Raw genomic sequence first — 24,612 nt, forward strand, 5'->3', positions numbered from 1 at the left:
AGGGGGAGCAGGGGGCAGTTGATCTCTAAGTAAAATATCTCCATTTCTTTGGCAAGTCCACTGCTCCAGATATTCACGGCTTGTTTTATAAAATGCTGTAGCCGTCCTTTTCACAAACTCATCATCTTCATCGATATCAGTACCATAACATTGAATTTCAATATTCCATAAATGAAAGAAACTGATTGGTCTGTTTCTGAGTTAAATTGTCTTTTAATTTATTTATTTCACTTGCAGCTTCAATTGCCGATATAATCTGATCTTCAAGTTTCAAGACAGCTTGAGGAATCTTCAAAAAAGTTTTTTAGTAACAGAAAGCATTTTTCAATACTCAAAAAGTAGCTTATTAAACGGCTGCTACATTTTTAAAACCCTCTCCAAGGTTGGCATAATAGCAAACCATCTGATTTTGCTATAACCAAGCTATAACCGTGCCGAAACTGATACGAAATATATTTATTGATATTCCGTATCATTTTCGGCACAAAACTTCTTTTGAACTTAAACTCGAATCGTGTAAATATGAAAATCGAATATATTGTTCCACATTCAATACCTATTAATTCTTTTTTCAGATATGATTGTAATTTCGTTAATACATTGTTATTTTCTCGCCTAGCCGCACCTCCAAAATTGACGTTGGCATTGTCCCCACAAAATGCCAAAACTTTTACTGTCAAATTATTATCTATTAACACGATTTATATAATTGACAATGATGTAAGAAGATTCACCAGGTTGGTCTAGGAGGTCTAAAATTTTACGTGCACACTAGGTTGTTCGGTACTGCCGCGGTTTCAAAAAATGGGATAATTTCCCGTCCCAGATTTCGTTTCAGGGATACCGGGTTATTATAAGAAGGGACAGTTCCGTTCCAGAAGAGATGTCTGGTCACGTTATATATTCTTCTTCAAGTACCATACACTTTGCATCGTGTAGGTGTTCTCTTTTCCAAAACGTCTTTATATTCGTCTATCTATTATCTGAAGGCACCCCTCCTCTGCACGACGAAAAATTTTTGCCGCACCCTGAAGCGACACCAGTTAGCATTTGAAGTGGGAACTTTCTCAAATGTGTAGGGGCAATAGGTGGGAAACACGTCCAGATTAAGTGGCCTCCTAAGAGTGGTTCTAATTACTACAACTACAAGAGTACATTCAGCATCAGAATGTTTGCGTTAGTTGATGCAGAATACAATTTTTTATACATAGATGTCGGTGCTAATGGAAAATCAAATGATGGTGCAGTTTTTTAAGCATCTACCTTGAACATTGGTATGGAAAGTAACCACAGAATGCGATTCTTGTCGCAGATGATGCATTTCCATTAAGAAAAGACATACTCAAACCATTCAGCAAACGGAATTTATCAATTTTAGAAAGAATATTCAACTATAAACTTTCTAGAGCACGTGAGTTTCGGAAAATGTTTTCGATATTTTAGTTGCTAGTTTTAGAGTCTTTGAACGGCCAATTGCATTGGCTCCTGAAACTGTTGTTTTGATTGTTAAAAGTTCTTGTGCACTTCACAACTGGCTTCGTAAGTCTTCAGGTAAACATTACCTTCCTCCTTCATCCGTAGATGTAGAAGACCTCGTAACACGTACAATCATATCAAGTACATGGGGCGCCACTGTCAATACATCATGTCTCATGAGTACATCGAAACTGACTTCCACTAATGCGTACAAACGTAAGCTGAAAGAGTATAGAGAACATTACGAAAAATTCTTCAGTTCAAAAGATGGGCCACTGCCTTGGCAATGGAAGTGGATTGGTGCTGAACAACCACCACCCAATAACCTTTAACTTTCTAAAATTAAACGTATATGCTACATGCTATTTACTACGCCGTTTAGGCTGCAGTTAATGTTTACGATCCACCTTCATTTTAATGAAAATAATACACACACAACCACAAATAACTAAGTATTTTTTGGTTTTTTTAGTTCAAATGTTTCAGTTGTGAAACCTGTTAAAAATCCTGGGGACGGGTAAAACTTCACACACACATCCCTCATTGTAAAACACTCATTAGGTCTGAAACTGTATTTATTAATAAATAATGTTCAGTCACAAAAAAAGGATTTTTTCACTTATCAGTGCTAAGGTCGAATGTCTGCTGGACGAAGATCCCATTAAAAACCGTGCTGCATTGACCTTTAAATGCTGCATCCCTCAAATTCCTATTTTTGTACTCTTTCAAAGTACTGGGTAGTTCTCATAAATCCCAAGGAATTCAATTATCTGTGCACTGTTCCATCACATTTTTCAAACCCATTGTTAAAAAAATACGCTCGTCAACAACAACATTCAATGTGACGCCAGATTTATAAGTTAACCTTCTCTACAGCTGTTTACTTGAAGCAAGTATATATTATCGAGCTTAAACGTGCGTTTATACTGGTCAAGTAACCTTCTTACTTGTTTCAAGTGCATCCAACTTGACTGCAAATATCAAACATGTTCAACTTTTACTTGCTACTTGAATCTAGGAGTCAAGCACTACTTGAACCAGACAAAGATTACTTGAAGAAGCGTTTACACGGGTCAAGTTGCTTGACTTCAGTAGACTTGATTCAAGTAACTTGACCAATGCAAGAGTCCGTATTTGGTTCCAATTTCGTTGATAGAATTGACTAGCTCTTGTAGGTCTCCTACGTTGTCGGCTAATATCGCAGTATCTAATATTATTTATGAGAGTTCCATTTACTTTAATGCCTTCTTGATGGTCTTTTAATACCAGCTGAAAATTTTGTTCTATGTACATGTTAAATAGCATGGGTGAGAGTATGCATCTCTTATTATTGTTATTTATGTATCTTTGTTTAGTTAATATTTTAAATAGATTTTTATTTTTTGTTACTTTCGGTTCCGTTAGCATTATTTTTTCTTCGATCTTCGTTTTTCTTTCCTCTGTATTAAGTAACCTTCGTACAGTTTAAATCATGATGCAAATATGTATCACGATTCCAGATTATTTAATAGTAAAAACAGGTGTCAGCTTGAATCCTGTAAACAAGTGAGTGAGGTCACTTACTGTAAACGCACATTTCTCGACTCGACAGAATGTGCGACCGAGAGTATTGCATACCATTTTACATAATAAAACACAACGCGATTCGATTTGATTAAGGTCATGATTTATATTATTCGAGAGCTATTAATTTTATTGCTTCCTGACAGAATTGACGAGAAAGCAATATTTTCATATTTTGATATGATTAAAATTAGGTTCTAACATTAAATTTTTCTATCTTCTATTCTGCTGATATATATAAACGCAAACGTCTCAAAAACGAGAATCTGCAGTTTCAATTTTCACTATTCATCGGTGTGGAGACATCAACTTTTTTCAATTAAATTCAGTAAGTATTTGATTTAAAAAGTGGGAAGGGTGTTGTGAGGAAATAAATCACAACATAAATCCATTCCATCATAAAACATCTTATCAAGGAAGGATATTTAATTGTTCTACATATACAGTGTGTTCCGATGCTTGATGAAAAAAATTTGTGAGAAAGTTGAAGACACGAAAATAATACTGTGACATGAAAAAAAATTGGTTATATAACCTCTCGTTTTTGAGTTATAGACCTTTAAGTTATAGTGTGGTTGACGGAATAAATAATTCTACACTACTATCTGAAAGCCATGGGCGGCTCATGCCCAATGATTAACATTTCGTAATTTTCACAGGGACAATCTATAGACAGAAGAATGAATTTTTCAATCGATTTTTTAACAAAATGGTAATCTTTGTTCAACTCGATAAAATTAATGGTTTAGTTGTACATGCCAAGAAAACCGTTCGCCATAAAGAGACATTCTGAAGAAAATTATCATAAATTGTAATTATTTATCGAAAATACTCACAAGAACTACCCGGAGAAAACAAATTGAAGAAGATACGAGAATCCTATAAATAGTAAACTGTAAAGCCAAATGCAAAAACAGAAAAAGATCGAGAAAGCTGACAAACGAAGCTAAGACCAACAAAAACTATAACAATATAACAAGGGGAGTAATCCAACCCAATAAAGAGATATGTAGACGCCCCAAGTGTTATTTATATAAGGGAAAAACTGAAATGTAGAAAAATGTAGTTGGAAAACCGGAAATATCCTCAAGATGTTGTCATCGACAATTCCAAAATATAGGAAAAACTGAATAATGTTTTTGATTTACTTATTTATCTTTAACAACACTCCTCAATATAAATAAATAATATACAGATACGAATAAAGTGAAAATTGCCTTTTTATGTTAGGAATCGTGTCGAAAACAATATCTAAGGAGTTGTGCATATGATAGTGATATTGATTTATTCTATACAAAAGTGAAAACTCTAAAACATTACTTCTAGCAACTGGAAAACAAATTAAAGTTTTGGACTGAGTGGCAATCCAAGGAGTATGTATTCTTAGAAGACATAGCAAGTCTGAACAGTCAATTTTATTCGTCACAATTTTGTGAAGGAATCTTAAGGAAGAAGACATACGTCTAGTCGATAGATCGTTCAGGATAAAGCCTTGTAACAGCGTGTTTTGATGTATTCCTTTTGGTGGACTTGGACCGCATATATTTAACATAATTTCTGTGAATATTATTTATTTCTAAGGTTTCTAAAGGCTTTACCAAGGATAATATTATCTTATAATACCTTATCCTAGTGAAAGATAAGGTATTATATATTGAAACGTTAACAGGAAGTGCATTTTTATCGCACCAATTACAAATTTTATCTATACTAGATTGACGTGAACTACAATCCCCAATGTTCAATATGGAATGACATAGCTTTAGATCATCTGCATAAAGGAGAACATTAGAATTTAATCCCAATACAATGTCATTAATAAATATTAAAAATAATAACGGTCCAGGAACTGATCCCTGTGGCACTCCTGGAATTAAAACCATGCCAAGAACTGTAAACTTTCTCTCCGCGAGGTATGAAAAATTGGTAAAAGAACCAATTAAACCAACTGAAACTTAATCCTGATTACTGTTATCTAAGAGTGCTGTCGTATGATGCGTTCAGCAGATTAAATTTAAAATTGTGAATCTACCAGAATAAAAACCATGTTGTTAATTACATATGGATTGTTTCACGAAGTGGAAAAGAACGTCATTAAGCACAATTTCAAATAACTCAAATATAATTATGATGGTGCGATTGTTCTCTGTAACAACCTTATTATACTTCTTAAAAATGGGACAAGTTTTCCACAGAAATTATACCAAATTGAATAGATAACACAATGGTTTGGTAAGAATAGCCGCACAGTCTCGCTCTCGCAGTAGAAATACTGGCATCTGGATCAGATGCAAAGTTTGATTTTGAGTTTTTGAGGTTAGTTACTTCAAAATCAGTAAAAGATGAAGTTATTAACGTTATCAACAGCAGCGTTTAATTAAGTTCATACGGTCCACCAAATGAAGTGACGACTCGAGAAATGTAGACTGAAAGTACGCCATCTAGCATGCATCGCAAGCATTTTAAAAAGTACGATACATCGCATATTAACTGAAAATTTGGACATGAGAAAGCAGTGAGCAAGATCAGTGCTGTGTTCTATCTGCTGTCTAGGTCAGGGCATCGATTTTTTGGGATGCACGTGGGATAATTTTCATTGACTATCTTAAAAAAGAAAACGGAGAGGATGATGCGAACTGATTGCAACATTTGAGCGGAGAAATCAAGCAAAAACGGCTGTTTCATTAAAACAATGCACCATCATTTATTGCAATGGCCAAAATTAATGAATTAAAGTTTGAATTGCTACTTCATGAAACTTATTCTCCAGATTCAGCCCCATCGGATCATTTTCTGTTCCCAGACTTGAAAAAATGGCTCCTAGGTCCAAGATTTTTTAACAATGCAGAGGTGATGTCGGCATCGGTTATGAGCTCAGTCATTAGCGCGTCTGATGTCTGAAATAATGATGATGGAGGTAATTGTATAGGCGAGATAGAGAGCGGTTTTAATCCCCGCTAGATTTAAATCCGCAGCTGCTATATCTTCTTCCACCCAGAATATCAAATAAGATAGAATTGGGTGATGCTTATTCCAAATATATAATAAAATATGACGTATTTCATTTTAGTAATGTAACTTTGATATGGTACAGCTTTTTGAAACACCCTACAAGATTGTAAAAATGTTGAAGACTACTAATGGCTCAAATACCTCACATTTTCAAATTGATATCTCAAAGGACAAACGTATCACAGAAGACATTCACCGGAATCCAATTTACAATAGGCCTTAATTTGCTGAATATTCGAAAAGCAATTATTTTAGAAAATTACAAACATAATATGTAATAGGAGAAATAAAACGGCATAAATGTGTTAAATTTTTTATTTATCAAAATTCTACAACTACTTACAATTTCCAAACCAATTACCATGATAAAGTCATAGAGTATAAACTCTCTTTAAGCATATGTTTTCTTTAATTTTGCTCCAAATTATTTCCGATGTCAAAACTACAATTATTTAAATTGTTTCATACTGGTATTTTAAAAATAACTTTTCAATTTATCGACAACGTCTGCCAATATGATATCAGAGGAATGATATTTTTGGTTTGTATCAATTTATATCTATCAATAACACCATTGGTCAGTATCATAAAAATAATTGAATTAGGTATTTTTTAATCAACGTGAATCGACTGTTTTGCATTTTTTTGCTGGCACCCTTGACATAACTGAAACAACTCCTTTTCATTTCGTTTAATTTAGTTATATGTCAAATCGAGATATTTTTGAAACACCACTAGTTATTGGACTTTGTTCTTTCTACTATTTCTTATTAGCAACATTGCACGACAACTGTCATCATCAATTATTTGGTTGATTGTTAATCCCACAGCAATCAGGTATTTTTTAAACAATTGAAACCACTCAAGTCCTTTTCTTTCTCATTCGTTCGGTGAATTGTTAATTCCAAAGTAATTTCGGTTATTTTATGGATACGAATTTATTGTTTGATGTAAAAATGAGTGAAGAAGAGGCATAAGAAATGGATTTTTTGATACGTTTTCTCTACTTCTTTTAGATTCCAATCAATGAAAGGCCAGAAAAAGGCCAAGAAGTTTAAATTCGAGTGTAGAGATATCCACGAATGTCTCACATTCTGCTGGAGAAACCAAAGTTTGCACAAAAGCTTTTTTCGGCCTTCGTGGAATCACTCCGCAAAAATTCAGACTTCATATTAACTATTAGCTTTAGGACAAGCACCTTGTGACCTACGTGGAAATAACATTTTAAATGTGATAGACCTACAAACAAGAAGAAATGTAGAAGATGATATCTCATCATTTCAACCTATCATTTGAACGCCCTCAAGTAGACACTTGTTGTGATTTGAAGTGTTTCATGGTAAATTGAAGAGTTTCAGCCTGAATGAAATAACTAATAAAGTCAAATTAGCTGAACAAATTGTTTGTAATTGGAAGACCGAAAAAGTTTCCTGATAAAATGAGGTCTATGAAAGAAGTACGAGGTAGCTATGGATTACATGCAAAATATTCAGTTGCCAAACATCCTAAACCAGGATATTTTTCATTGCAGACAACTAAGTCTTTCCCTGTTTATTATTCACAGTCTAGGATCTGGAAAGTGAAGACTTTACCTATACCATCAAGATATAGGTAGAGTCGAGAGAGGTTGCTTCATTCATTTCTGATTATATCAATGAAGTTATCCTTCCTGAAGCCAAACATTTACATATTTTTGTAGATGCTTGTGCTGAAAAGAGCAAAAATAATAGGATTAATAAGACTGTCAAGTAAAAAAAGACATTTCGAATTGAAAGTGGTTAAGAATGAAGATGTATTGGCGTTTACGAAATGGTGGCCTCATTATAATAAAAAGAAAGTCATCTCCAGAGAATCAAAGGGAGGCAAAGTACATAACGACAGCAAACAATCATTCAATGTTTCAGAATGACGCCAATTTGATTACAATCCAGAATGTATTGGTGCGGTTATAGACAGTCCAGTGTTCCACATTTTTAGGCTGGCAAAAGATGCTTCCCGCCGAAAAGGCAACATCCATTGGGCAAAATTCCAATAAATATTGAAGAAAGATGAAGATATTGTGTGCAACCTATTGTTGGCTATGCCTAGTTCTTTTTAAACTGTTGTTACAATACTAGAGAATTTACCAGGAGGAGAGTTGAATGTAGATGTAGCAAAGGCTAAATTGATAGCAGAGGTAGAGTAAAGAAAAGTAACCAGTGAAAATCCAAATGAAAATATATCCAAACCTGCAGCTTTTCCCACTTATAGAGAAGGTAACTGTTATTCATGTGGTAGAAGAAGAGTACATTATGAAAATCAATGCAGAAATTATAATCAAGGTACAAGAAATACAAGCTTTGCACACAGGGGATGAGGAAATTCTGAACGGGGTCACTTTGGTGAGAGTGCTAGAGGCTTTAATACATACAAAAAAAGCCATCCACTTTATTACAGTTGTGTAACACAAAGTAGTAACTAGGCTGAGTATGTTGCATTGGCTGACTGTATAACTAAATGTCTTTTTCTTAAACAAATTCTAGAAGATCTGATTTATAAAGCGACTAATCAAATATTGATTTGTGACGACTATCAGTCATGCATCAAAATGAGGAATATACTTTTCAAACGAAAAGATCATTCCAAATAATATTGAAAAGCTTAATTATGTACCTACTGATCATCAATATGCTAATCTAATGACAAAGTCACTGTCTTCTGTAAAATTTCATATTTTTAGAAAATGTATTGGACTATGTGAGTATACTTAAGTAACTTTTTTAGAATTGATAGGGAGTGTTTCCAATTCTTACAAAAGTAAATCTGACAAGTGGCACATAAGAATATTAATATATGTTTTATCTTTGTATCTGCAGGTTGTCTATAATATAGTGCCAATTGTTTATATACTTCAACTAAAAAAGAATACCACTTCCTAAGGAAAAGTCTCCTGCCGGAGAATTTAAGGTTTTAAAATATTCCTGTGGCCTACACCAGAAAATGATGATGAGGGATTAGTTGATTCACAAGCATATGCTGATCATTTTTTACATTAAACACAAATTCTCCAATACATCGTCTTTCATTTTTAGAGAAATTATAGCAACAACATAAGTCCATCATTTTTGATGCTACTTTTTTCAAAAATGTGAATAATTTTTATTGTCCAAAATAAATGACAACATGTAAATATGTGCCTATTTTATTTTTTAATAACAAATACATTACGTGACCTTAAATTATTTCACAGTATTTAATTTTTTGCCTCTCCTGAAAACTTTGGTTTCTCATGGAGTCATGATCTTTCAAAAATACCTGATTCATTTAATATCTACTGTTTTAAATATAAACAAACTTTTATGCAATTAATTGTATAATTATATTTGTATATATCACTGCTAATTAGTAAGCTTTGTATTTAAATAATGAAAATTGACTGTTTCCAACTTCCATAGTTCCAGTATTACAAAATATCTAATCGTGTGACTATAAACATATCAATTGATGACTTACTTCACACATCAGTCTTCTATTCCTATTTAAAATTGATACCAACTGGGGCATCTATATTAGTACTGTTATATTATAAAATACCGTTGACTATGATATGTATTTAAACTTTAAGAATAGAGAGATTTGGTGTAGTTTTATTATTCTACTCTATGCTATTTAATTTTGAGTACTTCCACTTTTTAATACAAATTTTAAGGCATGAATCCAATGGGAAAATTTTTTAGACGCTTAATTAACTTTATAATCAATTTTCTTTTTGGCAAACTAACACAAACTCCTGGACAAAATTAACTCATCATGCCATGGACCTTGTTTGACATTGGCTATTTAAATTAACTCTACTATAACATAATCTTGCTTTGACTTGGTATTCAACCTCGTTTTAGACTAAAACTGTGTTAACATTTGCTTAAAAAGTGCAAATTTCTGTTGGAAGCAAGCTATTGATTGCAATTGTTTTTTACATACATATTTGGAAGTATATCAAGTAAAAAATGAACCGCCAAAGAAACTTGTTAACGGAGGAGACAGTGCAAGCATCGACTCTCCTGAATGAAGGATATTCAATGCGATATGTTGCTGGTTTGTCTCTAACTAAACTAACTAAATTGATGATCCTTTTTTTCAAGACAATGTTCTGTCAGAAGTAGCTCAGTCACCAGCATTCTACTAAAAAATGAATTATCAGATATTCGAAATGTCGATGTATCGTCTCGAACGGTTGTAAGACGTTTACATTAAGCAAAAGAAGACTAGCCAAAAAACCCTTGCTTACCAGAGAACACAAAGTTCAGAGATTTAATTTTGCAAGACTACATCAGAATTGGATCATCAATGATTGGAAACGAGTTCTGTTCTCTCATGAAACTAGAGTTAGCCTTAAAGCTCCAGATATATGTTAGCGTGTCTGGTGAAGGCAAGGAGAAAGGTTTGCCAACTGTAAATATCTTTCAAAGTGCCTTTTGGTGGTGGCTCTAAAACGTTTTTGGGAGTAATTTGGCTTCGATACTCGCACGGAATTGGTTTCTATACGTACAATGTCCAATATTACTTAGACAACATTATTGTCAAACATGTAATGCCTTTTGCTTCGTTTGTTGGGTCTAATTTTTTATTCATGCGGGACAATGCTCGTACCCATGTGGCTAAACAGGTTATTGGCTACTTACATGTCGTCATATCCCTTTATTAGAGTGGCCATCTAACAGTTCGGATATGAATCCTATAGAACATCTATGGGACTATCTCAAAAAGAGGATTCAAACTCATAGTCCGCCTGTTTTTAATTATAACAACTCATAGAGGTCGCTATTGAAGAATTTGAGAAAATACGGGAAGCTTTTGTTAAAAATTTGATATAAAGCATGCCGCGACGAATGAAAGCAGTGATAAGAAGTAGAGGATGGCTTACGGGATATTAGAGCTGATCCATATGCATTTATTTTCATATACTGTTTTTTTCCTTTTTTTTTCCAATTTGGTTGCATTTCAAGCAAACACAAACTTTAATTAAGGTTATGTTAAGGTCATATTCAACTAATTTGTAGGTGTTCATTATTATTTCAATGTAACTAACTTTTATTTTGTCCAGGAATTTATTTGGATATGACTTAACTTAATGTAGATAAATCCAATCAATATATAGAGCAATGTTATATTAAGTAAATACCGATTTAACCCATTAATGCCCAAAATACAATTTTGAAAATATTTTTTAATTGATATTGTTTCAAAATGGTCTTAAATAAATAAAGAGAGCTACGCTCAAGCAACTAAAGTTGCTTCTGATCATTTAAAGAGTAATTTCTATTTATCGATTTAAATTAGGATAATGACATCAAATAGTTTTGAAATTATTTTTATCAATGAAAAAAGTTTTCATAAAATTATTAATCTATAGTCAGAATTAAAATCTACTAATAAATTTCATCAATTTTTTTCTCCAAACGTCAATAATTTATATCTTATAATTGATGCTATTTGAAAAAATATTCTGGGTGGATCGAAACATTCCATTACATAACTAAATTGTTATATTTTCACATGTTACACACACTTTATATTTAGAATCTCTTTTCACAATTAAATTATCTAACCATACTAAACCAACCTCGTCTCTTCCTTGTATAGGCTAGGTGTGGTTTAAGATCATAATTATGAAGAATTTACATTCCCTCTGGAATGGTAGAAGGTCTATGTTAGAACCTAACTGCCTTTGCAATATCCATCATTGTACCATACAAACATTTGTGGGCCAGAAAAAAATAAGGGCACTTCGTTTGTTGGACCTTGTTCTAATCCTATATGTGGGTATAAATTGGTCGATCAAATCGATCCTCCCATGTGAACTAGAGTCATCTGAATCGAGATTCTTTTTGGAATGCCGATCGCGGATTTTGGGGCCCTAGAACACAATTTATTGTAACTGAAATGACACAATTTTCATTTCGTTGGACCATATTTAATTTCCCATTGGAAATCATTCAACATTTACCCAATACTTTTCAGGAAAATAAATATTTATATCCTGTAGAGGTAGATTTTTATAATTTCCAAGTAATGTTCCTTTTTCCACAGGACATTTATTTCAAGTTTATTCAATATATCAACAATATACATTTTTTTCATACATTTTCATCATGTAATTGAATTCTGACTATAGATAATGAAGATATAACAAAGTGCTGAAAAGTTTCAGTTTTATCCGAAAAATAGTAGCAATATGTTTTGTATCAAAATTTGAACACAATTCCATTTTTTAATAATAATAAGCAGGTCAATTGTGAAAAAGGGGAGTTACCCAAAACAACTCCCTTTCATTATAGTCTCATGATATTGTCAACTAAATCACTTGTTCATCTTTTACCTTCAATCATTGGAGATTAAAAGTTATTCTAAAAGCTGAAAATTTTTTATTCCTAAAAAATTACGAATTGTTATGCAACTTTCATTGCAGTTGGTCATTAATGGGTTAAGCAAAAATTTTTTGAATACTTTCAGTTTATATTATGTTACTTAATTAGTATTATGTCAAGTACATGAATCAAATTTTAAAGAATACAGATGTGTTACTAACAGGAACGTTTCCAAATTTTACCAGTTGTCCAAAAAGTCTAAACCAGTCTTGGGAAGAGAGTTTGCAGTATCACTATCTGATACATCAGTCAAATTGTCATCAATTTTATTATAAGACAAAATAACCTGAAATTATAAACATAAAACAGATATAAATGTAATGTAACATTATAATTTTATAATATGAAGTAATTTTCTAAAAAAACTCTCTAAATATTTTAATGTAGATTTTTTATTAAGTAAAAAATAACAACTTGATTCAACGTTTGGTAATAAGAAAGAGGTTATGTACAATTAATTATCAACGTCGTATCTGGCCGTTTTAAAGAGAAATATTCAAACTTTTCAATAACACCTCCTTTCTATCACAGAGTCAACATAAATCTATCCAGTATAAATCTTCAATGCCCAAATATCTATGATATATCAACAATAAATGCTATCCAATACACAATAGCTCACCCTTCTACAAACCTAGAACTTGCCAGCTTCAAAAAACATAATAATACAGGAATGTCAAGCTGTCTGTGAAGAGCTTCAAATTCTTTTTCAATTACAGTTCGGGGGTCCAGAAGGGTACGTGGTCTTCTTATAAAAACGCAGTGCTTAAGAAGGCCCCCGCATGAGCGTTGCTGGACTTGTACCAATTTTTCGAGAGCTTTGCCTGACATGGCGACCTCTGTATTTACCAAAGTTCATTAATTGCAATTTGCCAACAACATTCCAACCACCCATATTAAGAAGCTCTTCATTTGCATAAATAGCAATATAAATTTTAATTTCATGTGAGTCCCATCCCACAGAAGAGTAGAAAGAATAACAAAAAATTCATACAACTATAAGCAATCATAAAAACAACTTTATAGTTGTAAGTAGCAAAGCAGAACCAACACCAACCTTATGAAACTGTTAAAAATTGTCATGATTATAACTCCATCAGCATAAGTAGAAGTTAACAAGTATTCTTTCCCATTTAGGAATCAGAATACTAATGTGTGGGATGTGTAATAGTGAGTAAACAGTGAAAGACATCAAAATTGATTGTTTATAATTTGACAAGGAATGAAAAAATAATAAACTACTACGTTCACTGGAGAACCACACTGGAGAACCACTGCGTAGTTGATGTGATTAAAAAAGATTATTGATCAATTCCTGGACCTGTTCAAAAAATTATGTCATGATTAAGAAGATAGGTATTTTATATTTCACTAAAAATTATTGTATAATAAGAAAATGTATATAAAAGTACACAAAAATATATAATCTAACCGTTCATATAGATATAGGCAGTTTAAAATTTATTAGAAATAACATATAAATTATTGTTAATATTAAGGATCATAATTATACTTACTTTGGGTTTAACTGATGGTAGCTTAGAGGGCAATTTAATCTTATTTTCTAGTACTGTGTTTTCTTTTTCTTTACAAAATATGTTGAGATCTCTTTGGCTTTGTGTCTTAAAACTAAATGGACTTGAATGTTCATCTCGATATGAGCAGTTTTCATCAAAAATCACTTTAACGGCATAGTCGTTTTTGGTTTGCTTTTCTGAAGCACAATATTTGATACTTATTTCAGGTTTTATGATACTTTCAGAGAGAATCGACTGTTGTTCCTTTTCTGGTAAGGTACTCCACAGATCTTCATATGAGGCTTTAATTTCCTCCAAGTCTTGGTGCAATCGTGAAGAGATGGAATTTAAATTTTTAAAATAGTCCTCTGCGAAACTTTTTAAGGACATGTTTTAAATCTGTTTCATAACATCTTACACAAAAATTATTGCACAAGCTGAACCAATTAGCATTATGTAAATAAGCAAAATGTATTAACCTTAAATTGTCAAATTCTTCTTTTCCACCCACTGTCAATTGTCATAATAAAGTTTAATATCAGGTACGAGATAATGTTTGGAAAAGTTACAATTTTAAAGACTCTTATATAAAATGCCGAAGGTTGTATCTAGAAGTATTGCTTGTTCCGATACTAAAGATCAGGAAGAATATGGAGATGAAAAACCTTTACACATATATTATTGTTTGTGTGGCCAAATGACTTTAATTCTTGGTAATTATAAATCGAATTCTATTCTAGATTTGCCGATAAAAGGGTTTTATATATAAATTGATATATTGCAGATTGTTCAATAGAAAAACTACCTTTACGTAAAAGAGATGCTGCTAGAGTATTAGATGGTACAAATCATGCCCACAAAATAACCTGTGATCCAGATGAAACGGTATACCTTAAAAGACCAGAAGGAATAGAAAGACAATACAGAATGAAATGTAAAAAATGTGGTTTACTTTTGTATTACAAGCATGACCCAGGAAGTCATGTTAGTTTTATTGTTAAAGGTTCTCTTATCAAAAGTACAAATGAAGGTCCAATCAGTAATATCTATAATCAAGTAGCAATAGAGAAACCAAAGAAAATCATGGTGACAAAACATACGAAGAATATGGGTAAATTTAGTTCAGTCACAGTTTCCACTATTGATGAGGAAGAGGATGAGATTGAAGCTGTAAGTATTTAATTTTAGGACAATAAATATGATATACAGGCAGAGTAAGATTTCTGTTGTGCCCCAATCTGGCATTGAATTTAGCTTAATTTGGTAAAACTTCTCTATATCTCACTTCATTTTGAAGATTTTGATACTTACGGTCACAACCAAAGATTAGTTTGAGATTCACTTCATAGAACAGTTGGGGTTTAATTCTTTATCTATAATTAAGATTTTAATGCTCTAAATCCAATAGGACTCTTGTAATTTAACAAAACAAAAGGTTTTTTATTTAATTTTTGCATAATTGTCCTAGATATTCCAATAATATATGAAAAAGAACAACGAATACAGAAATAGTTCATCTTTTTTTTCTAAATATTAACAATAATTTGATGGTTTAATCAATAATTAAATATATAAATATGCTGCTTAGAGCTTATCAAGCAAAATGTCCTGCTCTTAAACGAGTGCAGTTTGAATACTTGGGTAAGACTTACAACTTGCCTAATGATATCAAAGGGCCTAAGCTAAAGCACCTGATTGTCTTCTCAAAGGACATCGGCATTTGGTAAAGTGAAATGTGGCACAAAGGGCTTATCTGAAGGCCAATATACACAACTGGCCCCTTGGAAGTCCACAATGTGACTATGAACTATTATAAATAACTAAGATCATTTTAAAATGTTTAAAACTAAAAAAGAGTGTGATCTCTGTATTACATAGAGGGAAAGATATGCGTCAGCGTAGTTTCATCAAAGATTGTAGAGTTTTCATGAACTGATGTTCAATCTCTATTGAAGACAATATGTTTTTTGACGAATTCAACTTGCTTAACGAAGTATGTGAATGAAGAGAAAATCAAATAGTGGTGAGAGCTTAAAATTTTCGTCGATAAGCGTGGGTATCAGTGTTTCAAACAATTTGAAACAAAGTTTTCACCAATATGAACAATTTCTGCACTTCTAACAAATCTAAGTTAAAAGTGGAAACAACTTAATGTATGCTGTAGCTGAAGTGTAACTTAAACTGTGTTCATGTTTATTATAGTATCAAAGTATTTTCTCCAAGTTTTTATTTGTAAACTTTATATTTTCACTAATATCATTGTTTCATATATACTAATAAATTAGCATTAAATTTTGTGTGGGTATGATTACAAATCCTGTTTTATAATATAAAGTATTTTTCAGATCAAAACTGTTTTGACCATATCACTATGATAAACATTTTCTGTAGTTTTTAATTTTTTATTACAGAGAGAGGTCGCTGATAGTTATGCTAACAATGCACGAATCATAGAAAAGCAATTGGAAAGAAAAGGAATGACAAAAAGAAAACAGGATCAAAATAAAGTGAATGATGTTAAAAAAGTACGAGGAACATTGATAGATAAATAAGTTTTATATAATAGATTTTATCTATCAATAAACCAATCAAAGAATTCATTTGTTCAATGTTTTTTTTGTTTTTAATAAAAATTTGGAATAATTTGTTTTCATTCATAAATATGAAGATGTGTTTTATGGCTTTTCCGAAATTTTACTTATAGCGATACTTGGATATAAACTACTGAATCAAAATTAATTTTGTATGTAATATGCTACCATTCTTGTTTGTAATTTTTTCTTTTTGGAAATATATATTTTGTACATTTTAAATTTTATTTTGTTTTAATCAATAGTGGCATGCATTGTTGAGATTATCATAATTGGATGATAATCATCAGTTAAAAACTGATTTTTTAAACTTTTTAAAAAACAAGAAAACACTCTTTACTAGCATGTGAAGCACACCAAACCAAAAAGTTGAAAATATTTTTTTAAATAAGCTTAAAAAGATTAATGAAAAATACTTTTATTATTTTAAGCTTATTTTAAAAATCCTTTTCAATTTGGTGAAAAGCAGTTCAAATAGAAATGTCGGTTTAAACTGATACAAACAGCTCCCGGTTTTATTCTTAAAATAATATCCAATAGACATTTTATCAAGAGAAATAAATATTTTGTTTTGTTGGTGATATTCATATTAAACATTTCATTTACTACTAGTATATAGACACCCACAATTACTCTGCCTGAAGCGCGTTTCGATAACAAAGTAATCATCTTCATAGTCCTCCGATCTCTAAAGATGATAACTTTGTTATCGAGACACGTGTAAGACCGTGTAATTGTGGGTAATAGTATAGACCTAGTATAAATATTTTTATCGAGAAATAATACGATTATGATGTTAAAAGTTAACATTTATTTTTATATGTGGTAACACATTCCAAAACAAAAATTCCACGTAAAATATAGAGATCGATCGCATATCCCCATATCAAATCGAAAACTGAAAATTTAGTTGATTGAAAGTAAATAATAAATAAATTTGATTCAAGAGAAAATATGTACACTATATTATATGATTTGTATTATACAACTATTTATTTCTTACAGATAACAGTGGTGTAGTTTCTTCTAAAGACCTAGTATTCCGAGCTCGTCTAGTATGAAGAGTCATGGCACTTTTTCTCATATTAGCCGATGAAAATACATTCGGTCCTTCTAACCACGTTACGGATTTATGTAAATTTTGAAGATTTGTATCATCAAACCAAACTGTTGATTTATCAATTGGTCTTCGGAAATTATCTTGACTCGAATCTTGTGATTCCCGCCGGAAATCTATTTGTTCTTTAGATGAAGAAGAATCTCTAAGTATCGGTTTAGTAGGTCTCAGAATTTCCCTTCTGGGCATTTCTTCCTCGAAATATCTTTGCGAAGAGTATAGTTGAAAATCAGAGTCATACATTTCTGGTCCCGCCTGTTCTTCCACAGACTGAATAAATTCTTGTGCACTGGGTGTTGGAACCCACAACGGATTGGTAGTAGTGAAATGTAATAACGATAATTCGATTTTTCCATCTTCTGCTTGTAAGTATTGATCAGTATCATCTGTCGTTGAAGGGTAATAGTATGGATCCATCTGCCACAAAGGATTACCGTGCTTTTTAACATTCATTTCTGCGAAACTGCAAACATCTCCTACACCTACTACTGATACCGTGAAATTACGGAAAAAATCTACAATCTCTAATGATCTGGGATAAACCCATCTTATCATTAAATAAGGTGTCAGAATTGGTGATAATAAATCTTCTAATATTGCAACGACGCTCATTTGGAATAGCTCCTGAAAATTTTCCCTCACACGTGACGTATGTGCTTGACCTTTCCAATCTGTTGGCAGGTAGTGAGTATGCATTACGACACATTCCAACAATTGTTCTGGACACCATATGGTTCTCTCATCTGGTATCAGAGATCTACAAATAGCAGTTATAGCTCCCAAAGCTGTCATTATACTAAGTACGTGTTCGACAGCAATTACATCTTCATCGTAAATAGTCAGTGCTACTATGACGGTGAACAAAGAACCGCACATAAATCCTACATACTGAGCTATTACCGTCATTACAGGACTGCTAAAAGCTTCCAAATACCTTGAAGCTGGACGATAAGCTCGCGTTAGCCTTGCCTGCAATTCGTGATCTAATTCATTAAAATGTCTAAAATATAATTTGGAGTAAAGAGACCAATTTCTTATACCCATTCGACCTGGTTCTCTCTTTATTAAATCTCCATAGCTGTAGAAATTATATAAAATCTGCCACAAAAATATAATGGGAAAAAGGCATAGGTTGATTAGTGCTAGATAAATAATATATCTTCCTAGTTTATTAGCTAATTCGTTTCTTAAATTTTGTTTTTTGTACTCTTCTCGTAGATGCCAAGGACTTTCAAATGGTGACCAGGGAGATCTGAAGAGTAAACCCTGGATATTGTACCTAAAAATGAAAAAAAAACGAATATTAAACTAAATAATAAAAATGGTACAGTACTGAAAAATATTTTATTTCTTTACAGGGAGGGATGATCGTCCCTCAAACCAAACATCTCGGTATGAATAAAAAAAATCAAAGAATCAACCTCAGCTTAACCTTTTCACTGGTAGGGATCGTATTCTATTCTGCTGGCCTTTTCCCATTACAACTTACGTATTGAGTATTTTTGAGGCTCTCTACTTCAAGAGAATTGTTGTTACGTTTTTTTTTAGAAAAACGCAAGGTTTATAAAATATAGTAGTGTAACAAATTTGTTTTATTTTTACATAGAGCCCTGGTTGACAAGATTTCAAATTACGATAAAAGCCTAACAATGCACGATAAACCAAATACAAACCTAGCTTTTTCGAGATCGAAGTTCATTGAGATTCTGGAATCTTATCAAAATATCTACAGATGCCTCTAAATTGATAGTAGGTGTAAGAGCAGCTCCCATCCTACACAAACATTCTCTCAGCAGAGCTAGTCATCATATTATCAAGCCCCAACACATATGTGTATACGAGGATGTATTGATATCTAGTTAGCCTAGACCAGTTCCATGCATAAACAAAATATTGCGTTACCATAGCAACGAACAATAACTTATTAGAAGTGTCAGTGTAAAGTTGGACGTGTAAATAGTAAACCAGAGTTACGCAATAAATTAAAAGAAAGCCATCATCAAGTACTTGTATTTAAAAGGGTTAAGAGATAAGCAGAAGAGACCATGAAACATTGGACTTCAAGCTTCAAAAGAGGTAAATTTTCCATTGAAGATGATGATCGATCGGGAAGGCCAGTTTCTGTGTCAGTCCCCGAAAATATTGATGCAGTTCATGACATGATTTTATCTGACCGTCGAATTGGGCTAAAACGGAATTCTGAAGCACTGAATATTTCATACGAACGCGTTCATCATATAGTTCACGTCAATTTGGACATGAGAAAAATGCCTGCAAAATGGATCCCTAAATGTTTGAATGTTGACCAAAAACGTGCAAGGGTAGAAGCATCGCGTTCGATCTGTGCTCGATTTTAAACCGAATTCTTGCTATGAATGAGACTTGGGTACATTTCTACGTTCCAGAACCAAAGCAATAATCGATGGAATGGCGACACTCTGGTTCTCCAAGACCTAAGAAGTTTCGTAACCAAAAATCTGCTGGAAAAGTTCTTGATTCAGTTTTTCGGGATCGCCATGGAGTAATCACGATTGATTTTTTGGATAATGGTAGAACAATAACTGGAGATTACTATTCGACATTACTGACCACTCTACAGGAAAAAATTTAAGAGGAAAGACGCGGAAAGCTATCAAAAGGTGTTTTGTTTTTGTAGGACATGTTGACATGCAAAAAATTCGTGATTTAGGGTTTGAATTACTAGAGCATCCCCCTTATTCACCAGATTTGGCTCCGTCCCACTATCATCTCTTTCCTCAACTGAAAAAAAGTTTAAAAGGTCATTGCAGGTTCGCTGTAATAAATGTATCCAATTAAGAGGAGAATATGTTGAGTATTAAAATATTATGACATTGAAATTTTGTTTGGTTCTATAGTAAGTAGGCTAAGAATTTTTCAATATATCCTCGTATATGTAGATATAAAAAAAATTATACCTTAGAGGTTTAGTCCAGTAGACAATTTCTCCTATAAAAGGTATTCTTATCCTCGGCGGTAATAAATGTTTGTTCACCATAGCTACCATATAATTTTCTTGCCTTAAAATTCTATGATAAATATCTAATTCCGTAAGTTCTCGTTTATGTATACACATTTGCTGTTCCAATTGAACTTCTTTGATTTTCGATATAATATCACACCAAGTTAAATTATCTAATTCGTCGTCGTTGATTTTCAAGGCAGTGTTGTAGAATTGTTTAATGTCCCAATAATAAATTGTTTGATAAAATTTAGTGAAAAATTTAAACACCAACACGGCTAGTGATATAATTATTATACACCATGTTAAAAAAGAGAAATTATGAATGCATTCACTAACTGGAAATATTATATCATGTAATGTTATCTTTGTTCCATTTCTGGCATTGCTATAATGGAATAAAATAGGATAGTTGATTCCGTGAAACAGATAAGTCGTCAATATCACAATAAAAAGAAATTGTCCCAATTCAAAAATCTCCTGTAGCAACAAACATAAGAACCCGTGTTTTTGATGATATTTGTACATTCGAGTAAAAAACGAATCCAAATCGTCTATGTGACTCCATTTTGACCTTGTAGGTTCTGCAACATGATATAGTATGCCCTGTTCATCCTGATCGTGGGCTGCCTCTTGCAAGGTGGCATAATTATTATGCATGATGTTTGATTTTAACCTGAAAAAAATAGTTTGTTAATAACAGGGTTTGAGAAAAAAATAGTTTTGGATAGTTTATTTACAACTTTTATTATAATTTTTTATCAATTATTTGATCAATATTTATAGAGAAAAAAATTATTGAAAATTCAAAAATTTTGTAGGTAGTTTAAACATTTCAGTAACGCCGCAATATTGTGTGATGTCATAGGTATAAAATAAACTCTCTGTTATTGAACTTTGATTAAATTGAACAATGGCATATAAATCGTGTTTTGTACCAGGGGGTCACCCATGAATTACGTCACATGTTTACGGGGGGAGGGTATCACCGGAATGTGACATATTGTGACGGTTGGCCTTAATAATACCTATTAATCACGGGAGTAATTAATGAATCCATTAATCACTGCTGTCAGATGTTTCCTTGATTTAGCTGTATTATTCTGTTTTGTTGAAAAAAAAATCGGTTTTTACAATTTTATCAAGTAAAATACTACTAAATATTTAAAATTTAGTTCTGCAAAAATAAAAAATAAAAAAGTTGATTTTTCTAGACCAGATTCGAACCCAAGACCTTCAGTTTGGTTGCACGAGCATCAACACTGAGCTGTCAGCGACATAAATGTCATTGTCGTACGAGGATGGACCTTACAGTTTTCCCAGCGATGTTCAATAAGTTCCACACCCTTTTTATAATAAGAATCGTCAAGATCCTCAAAATAGACATTAAATGACGACATCATCTCTTCATTGTTGGAAAATCTTTGACCGCCGAGTCATTTTTTCATATCTGTCCATTGTTTTAATTGTTCTTTTTGGGTGTGATATGATGGACCCACGTTTTATCCAAGGTTGTGGAACAGCGCAAAAATTTAGATTTATTTATGTGAAACATTGTCAAACACTCAATAGAAACATCTTCAGAAGGCTGATTTTCAATGTTGGCAAACGCAGCAGCCATCTTGCGCACAGCTTTCTCATATCCAAATTTTCAGTTAATATGCAATGTACCACATTTTTTGAAATGCCTACTATGTCTGCTAACTTACGCACTTTCAGTCGCCGGTCATCCAGTACTGCTTTGTGGATTTCCTTCAACATTTCTGGATTCATTACATCATGTATATCTGTTTATAAATGTACCACGTTTTTTGAAACAATTTATAAATTACAGTAGCTTTTGAAACAAAATAAATTCAACTAAAACCTGTCAACATTGTGGTGTATTTAGACTTTTCAGTGTTTTAATATCTTTTATTAAATTACGTTGAAAATACCAATTAAAAATAGGTATAGAAAATGAAATTGACTTCTTTAAGCCACCAGAAATTAGAGAAGCTGTGAAGCAATCAAATTTATTGTCGGAGAAGTCAATGAAAGTATATAAAATATAATATGGCATATATATTTTGAACTGGTAGCAGGGATTATTAATAACTAGATAAATACCATCCTCTTGTTACTTAATATTTGTTGAATTAATACATAGATTTTTGTGTTGATTATTATTATATTACAAGATATTATATAATAATTATAATTTTCGATAACTATGTACTATGTTTGAATGTATGAAACATTTGTTAAAATAAAATAATACTACTTCTAAGAATTTAACACAAAAACAGCAAAATTATTTAGTAGTCGTGGAAAAAGTATAGTATTCTACTCCCGTATAATGAGTTATTATTAACTTGGTGATTTATGCTTTATCTATATACCATTATTCCCTTTTATAACTGTCAAATTTAGAAATATAAAAATTAAAATGAGCAGTTTTAATCCTCTGAGGTGTGCAACTCAATATAGTATCGATTGCATACATTGTTTAAATGAAATTAAATATTTTACAAAAAATAATATTTAATAGCAAAAAATGAAGAATAATTATTAGAATGTTAAATATTTCTACGGAAATAACCTCTAAGGGAGATTTTCTAGTTATATTGAGAGAGAGAGGGAGGGAGAGAGAGATTCATTGGTTATAGTTTGGTAGGATAAGGAGGATTTTTGTAAAGACAGGGGTTTTGTTGAAGTAGGACCTGATATAGGTGTAGCTCCTCTGTGAGGACTGAACTAGAAATTTAAAGGAGTAAGAGTGGATGAACCTTTATATTATTAGAAATTGGTTTTTAGAAGCTTTTATTTAGTTCCACCTTTCCACTGTAATCAAATCTTACAAGTTAACAACTTTTTAATTCATTTTATTAACAAATGATAAAAACTTTTTTCGAATAAAGGCATTTTTTCTTTAATTTTATTACCATTCTATGTGATTAACACTTTTCAATATTACCACATAGTCTTTGTATCTAAGATTCCTATTAAAACTGCCAAATCAGTTATGAATCTATCACAATGCCAGTGTTGTAACATTAATGCAATATTAACAAAAACTGAGTACTTGATGATATCCTTGCTTCAAACTTGATCCATTTTTACATATAGGTACTTGAAAAGTAATTGCATAAGTCTATAAAGGATCATTTATTTTCAACTTGTAACACAAATAATTCAAACAATAAATGAATAAACTCTAATGTGTTGCATAAACATATACACGCGTTACGGGTCACAAAGGGTATAAAAAAATTCGCGAATTAATAGGTCAACCTGTAAAACTGAAGTACCCAATGCGCACCAACAAATCCATCACAATAACAAAAATATGGCGATGACATGCCATTCAGTACATAACCAAAACAAAAACAGCTTATTCGATACAAAGGAAAACTTACCTTTACATTAAAAATATTCTGATACTGCCCAGTTTAACACTGTGTTGAAAACCATGGTCACAAAACTTGAAAGAGAAGTTGAAACGCAATAATTTTGTAGAAAAAAATTACAAAGAATATGTCAATTGTGTGTACTTGGGATAATATATAAATGATACTCGAGTCTTGTTCATATCTTTTGGACAAATCACGATAATTAAAAATATGTTTTATATTATTTTTCTTGCCATCACTATCAATTTACATTTTTGCTTTGTTCATATCACTCAAAATAATTTCAAGTTACCCGTAACCTATCTATATGGAGGTAGAACATTTTTCTTGTGTTTACAGAAATTTATTCCAGCAATTTTAATTCTCTTTTTCTGTTTGTCTTGTTATATCAGCATATAGCTATCTCCATCAAGGAAGTGAATGGCAGACAAAGGATCCAAAATTCGCTATATTGATTAACTCTTCTTCAAATTTGTTCGTATAATTCATTGGTAGCCCTCGCTAACGTATGTATGGATCCACTAAACAAACTTTATGAATTGAACTTAAGATTCTTA

At 32.0% G+C, this 24,612-nt stretch overlaps 3 protein-coding genes across 3 annotated transcripts; 1 reads left to right on the forward strand and 2 right to left on the reverse strand.

Annotated features, from left to right (window-relative positions):
- Positions 1-6,357: 6,357 nt before the first annotated feature.
- LOC130440994 (uncharacterized protein C1orf198 homolog) lies at positions 6,358-14,478 on the reverse strand. The gene is made up of 2 exons (XM_056774426.1): positions 13,976-14,478; positions 6,358-12,744 (listed from the first exon to the last, which is right to left on the reverse strand). Exons 1-2 carry the CDS (start codon positions 14,363-14,365, stop codon positions 12,637-12,639), a joined length of 498 nt encoding a protein of 165 aa, XP_056630404.1. The 5' UTR covers positions 14,366-14,478; the 3' UTR covers positions 6,358-12,636.
- A 2-nt stretch (positions 14,479-14,480) lies between these two features.
- LOC130440996 (STING ER exit protein) lies at positions 14,481-16,788 on the forward strand. Its single transcript, XM_056774428.1, has 3 exons — positions 14,481-14,688; positions 14,760-15,145; positions 16,387-16,788. Exons 1-3 carry the CDS (start codon positions 14,568-14,570, stop codon positions 16,525-16,527), a joined length of 648 nt encoding a protein of 215 aa, XP_056630406.1. The 5' UTR covers positions 14,481-14,567; the 3' UTR covers positions 16,528-16,788.
- Positions 16,789-17,360: 572 nt separating this feature from the next.
- Positions 17,361-24,523, reverse strand: LOC130440995 (autophagy-related protein 9A). Its single transcript, XM_056774427.1, has 3 exons — positions 24,062-24,523; positions 20,620-21,339; positions 17,361-18,962 (listed from the first exon to the last, which is right to left on the reverse strand). The coding sequence occupies exons 2-3, from the start codon at positions 21,321-21,323 to the stop codon at positions 17,555-17,557; spliced, it is 2,112 nt and encodes a 703-aa protein (XP_056630405.1). The 5' UTR covers positions 21,324-21,339; positions 24,062-24,523; the 3' UTR covers positions 17,361-17,554.
- Between the last annotated feature and the right edge of the window lie 89 nt (positions 24,524-24,612).

The sequence above is a fragment of the Diorhabda sublineata genome, chromosome 3 (genome assembly GCF_026230105.1).
Source record: "Diorhabda sublineata isolate icDioSubl1.1 chromosome 3, icDioSubl1.1, whole genome shotgun sequence".
NCBI classification, from domain to species: Eukaryota; Metazoa; Arthropoda; class Insecta; order Coleoptera; family Chrysomelidae; genus Diorhabda; species Diorhabda sublineata.

Bases quoted from the DNA above. Each gene is read 5' to 3' on its own strand.
- LOC130440994 (XM_056774426.1), bottom strand. From the start codon at position 14,365: ATGTCCTTAAAAAGTTTCGCAGAGGACTATTTTAAAAATTTAAATTCC. The intron at 12,745-13,975 runs GTAAGTATAATT...TTATAATTTCAG, and splicing joins TACCATCAGTTAAACCCAAA to GTTATTTTGTCTTATAATAA.
- LOC130440996 (XM_056774428.1), top strand. From the start codon at position 14,568: ATGCCGAAGGTTGTATCTAGAAGTATTGCTTGTTCCGATACTAAAGAT. The intron at 14,689-14,759 runs GTAATTATAAAT...GATATATTGCAG, and splicing joins CCAAATGACTTTAATTCTTG to ATTGTTCAATAGAAAAACTA. The intron at 15,146-16,386 runs GTAAGTATTTAA...TTTTTATTACAG, and splicing joins AAGAGGATGAGATTGAAGCT to AGAGAGGTCGCTGATAGTTA.
- LOC130440995 (XM_056774427.1), bottom strand. From the start codon at position 21,323: ATGCATAATAATTATGCCACCTTGCAAGAGGCAGCCCACGATCAGGAT. The intron at 18,963-20,619 runs GTATAATTTTTT...TTTCATTTTTAG, and splicing joins TACTGGACTAAACCTCTAAG to GTACAATATCCAGGGTTTAC.